Source organism: Aphis gossypii, chromosome 1, assembly GCF_020184175.1.
Source record: "Aphis gossypii isolate Hap1 chromosome 1, ASM2018417v2, whole genome shotgun sequence".
Taxonomy (NCBI): Eukaryota; Metazoa; Arthropoda; class Insecta; order Hemiptera; family Aphididae; genus Aphis; species Aphis gossypii.
In genome coordinates this window covers 72999803-73009693 of record NC_065530.1, presented here as the reverse complement: position 1 = coordinate 73009693, position 9891 = coordinate 72999803, and the positions used below count along the sequence as shown (strand labels likewise).

The window sequence follows — 9891 nt, the reverse complement described above, 5'->3', positions numbered from 1 at the left end:
AACGAAAGGCGACGTTTACTACTCAAAGTTAATTGCGGTACCAGAAAAAGTCTTAGTTTAGACAGAAAAAGTTAAACACATTTTACACGAAGAATTTATTTCAGAGCCAACCAAAAATATCGACATCAAACCAAAAATAGTCGACATCTGACCGTTAAAAATCTTTATGAAGCCATCGAATAAAACGCTTAATCGTCAATGGTTTATTTAATATATATTAATATAAATATATTTTAATACTATATTATATATATATAACACCTATATAGTCATATAAGTTATAACTAATCGAATATGTACAGCATATTTTTCTGGGTGTTATAATATAGCGATGTGGCTGCATAAATATATATAAGTTAATTGTGCAATATCTAGTTTTTGAAAAATTTATGGATATCTTTGAAAAAAAAATGACCAGAATTTTTTACATCTTAAGTGAAATTTAATTTAAATAGTAAATCACATGCTTACAATGTATAATAAAAAACGGAACTGTGGTGTACTTGAATTGCCTATCTAATACGCCCCGTGACAATATTTATAATACATTAATTTGTATTATAGGTAATTGAAACGCATATAAAAATAACTTAGATATACACCATTAATTTGATAATTTAAATAGTTAAATCTGGGGTGCTCCATCTACATAAATATCACAGAAATAAGTTCCTTTAAAAATACTAAAATTAGTAAAATTGGCAATAATATACCGACAAAACTAAATGTTATGAATTCATGATTAGCTGAATCGTCCATGATTATAGATAATGTTAAATGATATATATATAATATATATATCATATAATTCTTAGACTTCGTATACTATATTACAATTTCAGAAAAATTGAACACGGGATCCATCAAAAACAAAAAGTGTGGATAAAATATTAATTGTCGAGAATTATTACTATATGTATTTTGTGCAACAACATTGGTAAAATATTTATGTAAATGTATATCACACTTTTTCATTATTTGTATTGTTTTAAAAAATATATGCGTTAATAAAATTAATAAGATGTTGTCAATGCACAGTTCTATAATGATAAAACTTAATTCTAACAAAATTATCTAAGTAGTACACAAAAAAATTAAAAATAAATATCCAATATTCCAGTGTTGTAAAATTTAAACTTTTAAACACTTATAAAAGTTAAAAGTGACTTTTAGTAAACTTTTTTTGTTATAGATAAAAAATCTTAAGATGAATCTTATATTGTATTTTTAAAGTTTTGATGGTTTTATAAACTTTTAGCAATTTCAAAAATAATTTACAAATTTTATGAATTTCATCAATATTTTAAGTTTAAAAGCTTATAAATATATATATATAAATCGATCTACAAACAACTTAAGAGGACTCCTATATTTAAATTTCAAAAATGTTGATCAATATAAAAATATGTTCGTCGTATCGACATTTATATAATTTATTAATATAAACATTTTAAATTTAGTGAATTTAGTGATTTAGTAGATTTCAAGTTTACATGGTTATTTTCCATTTTGTGAAATTTTTGGTGAATAACCGTTCATTTTTTAATTACAACAATAAAACAAAATTGATTTTGTTGTAACCAGGTTTTGTTTAAAAATACCCGTTTTTCCTGATTTTAGATTCTAAGCAAAGTAATTAATATATTAATTTTATAACCATCAAATGTTTAAATAATCATTTTATATAGGTACATAATATAATTTTTTAAGTTTATAAATTGTCGAAAATTTTCAAATTATTTTGTAGCTATAAGTACATTTCTAAAAAGAATTTGATTTTTTAAACCAAAGGTTAGAAGTTTAATTTTTTTACATTATATAATAATCCGTAAAATAACTATCCATAAACAATTTTTGATATCTTATTGTAATAATTAAAAAATAAAAAAACCTTGATACTTGAAATTTTCACCAAATTTTTATAATATTTATTTATTTATTCAGCCAAATCAATTACAGTTACAATATGATCATTTTTATTTTCATATACTTACGAGATAAAATATTTTCAAAATACTTCAACTATTTTTGAGTTATTTGATATTTGAATTTTTTTCGTTTTATTCTATAGCTGTCGATAAAAAACTTTCGTTCGATCAAAGAACTTAACATTTTATACAAGATCCCACATTATTTGTTCTTATTCATACTATGTAAAAATATTCAATATACATATACTCAGTTTATTTATATAAGCATTTGAAGTTTACATTTTGACAAAATTCGCTCATAACCTAAAAATAATTTTAAAGAATATACCCAGTTACACTTATGACGTAATTTTGATGTATGTCCAACTTAAAATGGTATTTATGGGATTGAGTTGACTCAGAAATAAAAATTATTAATTAATATTGGATTTGGTATAATTCTGACGTAGTCTTGTACAACGAAGATTAGGTAAATAAATTGAATCCAATTATAAAAATAATAGAAGGATAAATTTAGTTGTATTCTAATGATCCAAAAATTAATAAATAGTATCAATTAACATATTTTAGTTATAAAATAAATGATGTTGAATATAGTTTGTTTAAGCCCAGAAATATGTATAATCTGATATGTAATAACTTAATGATTTTATACTTGTCTCTAAACATAAACTTAATAACCTAACAAAAGCCTCAATTAAAATATTCATCATTAAATCAAGTATAGATTTAGTTTAAGAAAAAACAAACAATATGGTCTTTAACAGACATATTGATGTGATAATATGCTATTAAGATACTCATATTATCTGATTTTAACAATGACGTTTTCATATTTAAATATTCATTACCAATGTACCATTTTATGTTTCATATTAAAACCAAACATTGGGTATTTTTATTCTTATAATAAATATGACACACATACATAAAAAAAAAATCTATATTTTATAAGCTCTAATTGATTTTTCAATTGATCTGTGATTAAAAATGAAAACGTACGAACATGTGATATTTTAAATGAAACACATAAATTATTAATTAAAATATATTTTTACACATAGTAGAAGTATAGAAAGATAATTAAAAATTCTGTAACAATTTGCCAGATTTGTAAAAATGAACTGAAATCATAATATGGTTAATATAGGTCATTTTTCATTAATTATAATTTATAATCAATATTTCAAACGATATAATTACATCACCATTTATTTTGATCTTAGTTTAGTCTTACAACATTTAAGAAAATATAAATATAAATATAATACCTATATTTTCTCATCAATTTTAAATTTCTTTCATAAAGGGGATGGAAATGGAAAAAAGTTATCCCTAAGTTTAGTATATTACAATGTGCTATCTTATTTGTTCTAAGTGATAACTTAAGATGACTTATTATTTTTATATTTTACATCAGACATAAACTAAATCACTTATGCTCTAAGAAATATAAAAATTAAAAAAAAAACATTATAACACCTGTGTTTTATTTTACTTGTTTTAAACAATTATAATAAAAAAATATATAAATTGTACAGTGTAATACTACCATGTAGTAACGTATAAACAGTTAAAAATAAAATAACATTTTATAATTATTTTATCATATTCAAATACTATTTTACTTAATTCCTGTAATTTGGTAACATTGTTTTCCACATTATAAATCAATAACACATAATTTAAATATTAATTACATGATACATAAGTAATAACATATAAAAGTTTCCAGCAGTATTAAAATAATGTATTATAGTAAAAAATATCACAGAGGTGAAGTTATTCAAATTTTTATCCAGTAGCCCTATTCAAGATCTTAATCTTTAAGAAACAATATTATTTGCATTATTGCTTTTTGATGGAGGCACCAAATGTTTTGGTAAAGAATCAGGCAATTCGGAGCCTTCTAATTTGATCTTGATTAAATACATAGCTAAGGCAAATTCATCAGAATCTAAAAGACCATCTTCATCCTGGTCAGCTAATTTCCATATCTTGGATAATACTGAATTAGGTAATTTCGACTTTAAAAATTCTTCTTTAGCAGCTAAACAAAAGAAAAATTGAATTGAACAGAAAATATTTTTTATACAACTTAAATTATGAAAAATAACAAAAACCATTAATTTTAATAATATTCTATACTTTTTTATATATCATTTGCAGTGTTTATAATCAAATGTTATGAACACCACTCACTTATACCAAATAGAACATGAGCAAAATTTATATTTGTAAGAAACTTAAATAAATTTTAGGTTAATAAAATTAAGTTTTTTTTTAAAAATTATTTTAAATTGCATCGACAAATATTATTATACAATACTTAAGATGTGTTTTTTTTTTTTATTTAGTATAATGAACGCATACAATACAACAATGTACACTAAGTAGTTCCCATTTTATGTTTTTACTTTAATTTTAAGATGAATTGACCTAATAAATTTTAAGAAAAGGGTATAAAATAAAATATCTGATTGGTGTTTATAGTATTTTAATTTTTAAGTAAATAAGTAAATAATAATATAAAAATTTTTAAAATACTCTTAAATGGCTTGAAAAGTAAAATATAGTGAAATCGAAGAAATAAAGGACAATTAATTTTATTTAACTTAAAATTTGATAATAAGGTTATATAGGGTATACTTATATTAAAGCTAACAACACAAAATTGAATCTACTGTATTCAAATTTGCTAAGTTGTCCATTTGTAAGATGAAGACGACATTAAGCAGGTGTAACATCCTCTTCATTATTATCAACTATAGAAGAGTTATTATTAAATAGATAAAAAAAAATAATTTTTTCAAAAGTTATTTATATCTTACTCTAAGTTTTATTTCAAGAATTATAGAATAATAATTTAAATTTTAAATGAACAAAAAAATTGGATGTGTTTTTTTTTTTAAGAATGTGAATATAAATGGGTTCTTTAATAACAAAAAATATAAGTAAACAAATCTAAGTTTCAAGTGAACTTTGCAAAATCAAAATTGTATAATAGTAAAATTCAGCATTTCTCAACCTTTTTAGTGTCACGACTGCCAAAATATGTATAAAATATGGTCAATCACTTCACTATCCCCCTATCTATATTAAGTACTAATTTGAACAACAAAAATATCATATCATTAACCAATTAATCAAACAAAATATATCATTTTGAATATAAATTTATAAATAGTATGTGTAGTACCTAATTTAAACTTGTAACAGGTACATATAAGTTTTTTTTTATTCAATAAACAATAAAAAAAAAGGGTTCATTTTGTAAATTGGCATTTTATTATTTTTGACCTACGTGATCTCTAGTTAAGGTGATTACGGCCCCCAAATTGAGAAACACAGGTAAAATCCAATATTATTATTATCTACTTACCAGTGCGAACTACTTTTCCGTCATTCTTTACTAAATTATTAAAAATATTGTCAAATGGTTCCCTGTAATATTCAACAATCCATCTTTGATCATATTTGCCTTCATCAATTCCTTTAGTTTTTGCATAAAACGGAGTTGAAACGTCATTTTGACATGGTATTACATTACCTGTTAATAACAAATATAATTATATAATACATAGTAATATTATTAGATTTATTGAGATTACAATTTTCATTAGCTTAGTATACAACTATATAAAATACTTTCTGTCTATGTCAGTAATGGTACCTATCTAACAGTTTAAAAATGTTTAAGTGAATGCTGTACCCATGATAAGGAATGATAGGAAGCCAAGATTTCCATCATGTTACATCCTGTATTCTTGTCTGAATTTCTCAACCAAATATATAGTCATATCATTAATACCATTTATAAGAATGTTCAACCTACTCAATACTCAACGTTTTCTAATACTTAACTATACATATTTTGAATAATTTTAAAATTTAAATAATGTTGTGATTTAAAATTATATTGGCACGGTTCCAAAGGATATGGATATAAATAAAAACCATGAATTATTATTCACTTAAAATAAATATAAATTGGTACATTTACAATTTACCTCCCAGTTTAGTTATAAGTTTATGACTAATCAATCAATGATAAAATAAATTATTTGTATACATATTTTAAGTACATAAGTTTGCTGCGGCTGACGCATATTTGTGTAATTTGGTATGTTCACTTTGCGTCTTTTCAATATATTTTTTAATTGGTTATAATTCGGCCAGTGATAACTATTAGGTAATAAGCTTATTATTTTCTTCAGCATTATTGTATATGTGTTATAGAATGTAAGATAATGACTAGTATTACAGTTTTTCTATTTTTAGACCTACACCAATAAATTGGACCACACCTAGCTATGTGTAAAAGAAAATGACAAGTGGTGATTGTGTTTAGTTACTATCAAAAACAACAATTTTTATTTTTTATTAAATTTTCTTAACAATTTATGATTGAATTGCTGTGCCCAATTGTATTCATAAGTATCTAAGTAATCTTAGTTATTGGTATTAATATTAAGTATAATTTGTTTTAGATAAAAACTTACTTTGTACGTCTACTTCATTCATTGTCATTTCTATATTGAATCCATCCATTAAATTTGTTGCGCGATTGATTAATTTTTGATCTAAAGATTTGAAAGAAGAAAAATCTTTTCCTTTTAATATTGCCTATTAAATTTCAAATTTTAAATTAAATTTAATGATAGAAATCAAAAGAGTTTTATTAGAACCTTCATATTTTTAACATCTGGAAAATCTCCTTCACTAAGGTTTTTGTATTTATCCTGGATTTCAGCAAACACATTTTCCAAATTATTTATTAGCTCATTTTGACAATGACTTTTATTTATAATTCTTGATAATAGTGGTACACGCGACTTGAGTTCACTCATGATATATGCATGTACCTAAAACAGAGTTTCAATTTAGTCTGATGAAATTATTTATTATCATTTCATCATATTTTACATCCTTTCATATAATAATATACATACACATATTATTAATAGGTACTTACAATTGCTGTGTTTGCTCTCTTTCCAATATGGTTCAATTTAGATATGAATGAATTATGTGGAAGAGATTTCATATCTTGAAATAAGTCATTTTCTTCATCATTAAACATACTGAAAATACAATTTAATACTAGTTTTAACATTAAAATGTAAACATACAAAATTACTATGAACATAAATCAATCATTATTTCTTATTTTTTAAATAATTTCCTCACATACTTGAATATCATATTTTGTAATAAATACTTAAGCAAGATTATTTTTTACAAAATTCACTCATAAATCAAAAATTAGACTGACTACCTACAATCTGTACTATAATATTATTTCAATTCCAGTATTCATTTTTTGATTGCTGAACAGTCAATTATAAGGTTGAAAATACTCATTTATTTGCTTCAACACAAACTTATACGTGTGAAAAACACTCTTTTATAACATTTTATACTAATAGAATTTAAATATCAGTAACTAATATTCACAATTCAATGCAAGGAGGTACCTAATAATCATTTTCTAACAATAAAAATTAAAAATCTTTAATACTAAATATTGCCTTAATTTAAATTTTATTGGTTAACAATAAACTAACTTTATATAAATGTATAAACTTACATCCGATTAACATCGTTTCTATAAGGCTGATCCCAAAATGAACCAACATACACTCTTGGAACTTCTGGACAATCTATTGTTTTTCCAAGAGCCCACATGAGTGCGCCATGAACTCTTAGCACTGATCTTGAACTTAAAAAAAAATAATAGTAATAATAAATTAAAGCTAATTATAATTATTTAATAAAATAAAAAATATAATTAAATAATAATGTATAGGTGAATTGTAATTAAACTAATCTTTTTTAAAAGAGAACAAAGTTGATTTCTTAATCTTCCTCTTTTAAAAGTAATTATAAAAATAACAGTAATACAGTCTGTTCAAACTTAATATTTTTTTAGGTAAACAAATTATGTTCCTATTATTATTCAAAATAAAATATTTTACTAATATTTAATAACATATTGTACCTATGCAATGGTAACTCAAACTCTTTGAAACTTTGAAGCATCTTGTAATTTTAAATATTTTTAATGTAATATACATAATTATATTTATATTGATATGTTTTTTTCATATTATGTACATATTAAAAGGAAATAAATTTGTGATAGGTCTTACGATTAAACCCTCAATCACTCATTCAAACATGAAGAAATTGCTTCAAATAATCCTATATTCCCGAATCACTGATCATATTTATTTAAATTAAAATATAATCACATTGAAGTACCTACATTTATTTTGAATATTTTCAAATACACTCAGAGGATAAACAATTACTATTTTATTCTATAAATATAACATTCAATTAAACCTAGTAAAAAACTTACTCAATTGTATCTGCTTTATTTAAAATAATTCTTAATTTACTGTCATGATTTTTCAATACATCAATAGCTTCTTTCAATTCATCTGAGATATCCAATTTATTAGCATCAAAAGTCAATACTATCATATCTGACCGCTCAGCAAACCAATTTAAAGCTTGATTAAAATTGTAATCTCGTTGAGCTCTTTGTTTTTCTCCCGATAATATACCAGGTGTATCAACAAAAGTAATGGATTTCAATAGCGGAGTATTCACAATTCCACAATTAAGTTTTTTTAAAAACTTATTTCCAAATCGTGACAAGTCACCAAAATTTTTAGTTGGGTCAGCAACAAGAGCATTACCAGGTATAGATTGTTCATTATCACCACCCATGATCACCATAAATTTATCTGTTGTTGGTTCTGGGCCTATACGAATACCGGGATAATCTTTTTCAATTAGATATCTAAAACAAATTTAATGAAAAATAAATATAATATTATATATTGTTATCTTAGCATAAATTTAAACAATTTAGGTATTATTTACCTTATCATTGAAGTTTTTCCAGTAGAATATTGACCAACAAATAGTACCATGGGTTTTGCATCAAAATCTTGATCAGTTAATGGTGGCAAATGAAACTCATGAAACAAATATTGTTTTTCAAGAGGTAAGACTTTAGATTTATAAACGTTTTTTAAACGATTGAGAAATGTATCATCGTCTTTTACAAAATTCCTAAAATAATTAAATTAATTAGTAATTAACTATTAAGTGATAATTATTCATTTAATTACTTGTAAAATGAACGGTGGATAATCTTAGTAAAATTCGGGTGTTTACTTAAGGCTTTACAGCAGCGGACATAATAATGTGGAAGTACACCCATTTTTGACAAAAAAAAATTAGAAATAAATAATCTAAAACTGAACTCAAAATTAAAACTTTCGAATATGTACTTTAGAGTTTAGAACTTCCAGTGACAGATCATACTAGTAAAAAGTAACTACTACCTCTACAAACATCAAACACACACTACTTACCACGATTTAAGATTTAACTATCTTAAATCATGCTTCTTTTTAACAAAAATACAAAATGACAAGTAGATAACGACTACAAGTGTCTACAACAACGAATCGATAACGGTCAACGACGAACGATATCTGTAAGATAGCGTCATTGTCATTGCCGAATAAATTATTGGACCGGCAAATACGCTTTATTAGTGATAACGTTTTATCAAAGAGTCTCTATAAACGCCGGATCCAAACAAATTTTTGTCCCTATGCTAAATATACGGCAACAATTTTAACTCTTAATTTTATAATTAATGCATTCATATTTAACATGATTTTTTGGTAAATAAAGATACATTATGATACTAACATTTGTAAGAATACATCAAAAGTTTAAATAAGGTGACAGAATTTAAATAAATTTAAAAGTTAATTTTGTTATGGTTGCCTGGCTACATTTAAATCTTTGGCCAAGATCTACATGTGGCAAATTAAGTCTTAATTTCATTAAGGTAATCAACAATTGATCATGCATAGAAATATTTTCAACTTTCCATTTTAAATAATAATTTATCTCAATGTTTTCACATATT

The 9891-nt window shown here is 23.5% G+C and overlaps 1 protein-coding gene across 1 annotated transcript; it reads right to left on the bottom strand.

Moving 5' to 3' along the window:
* Positions 1 to 2965: 2965 nt before the first annotated feature.
* LOC114125639 (EH domain-containing protein 3-like) lies at positions 2966 to 9467 on the bottom strand. The gene is made up of 9 exons (XM_027989381.2): positions 9077 to 9467; positions 8826 to 9017; positions 8296 to 8742; positions 7522 to 7653; positions 6907 to 7015; positions 6620 to 6796; positions 6434 to 6557; positions 5314 to 5481; positions 2966 to 3981 (listed from the first exon to the last, which is right to left on the bottom strand). Exons 1-9 carry the CDS (start codon positions 9166 to 9168, stop codon positions 3758 to 3760), a joined length of 1665 nt encoding a protein of 554 aa, XP_027845182.1. The 5' UTR covers positions 9169 to 9467; the 3' UTR covers positions 2966 to 3757.
* Positions 9468 to 9891: the final 424 nt, after the last annotated feature.

Excerpts from the sequence above, each read along its gene's own strand:
- LOC114125639 (XM_027989381.2), bottom strand. The coding sequence starts at position 9,168 with ATGGGTGTACTTCCACATTATTATGTCCGCTGCTGTAAAGCCTTAAGT. Across the intron at positions 8,743-8,825 it reads GGAAAAACTTCAATGATAAG|ATATCTAATTGAAAAAGATT; the intron begins GTAAATAATACC and ends AATTTGTTTTAG. Across the intron at positions 7,016-7,521 it reads AGAAACGATGTTAATCGGAT|TATGTTTAATGATGAAGAAA; the intron begins GTAAGTTTATAC and ends TTGTATTTTCAG.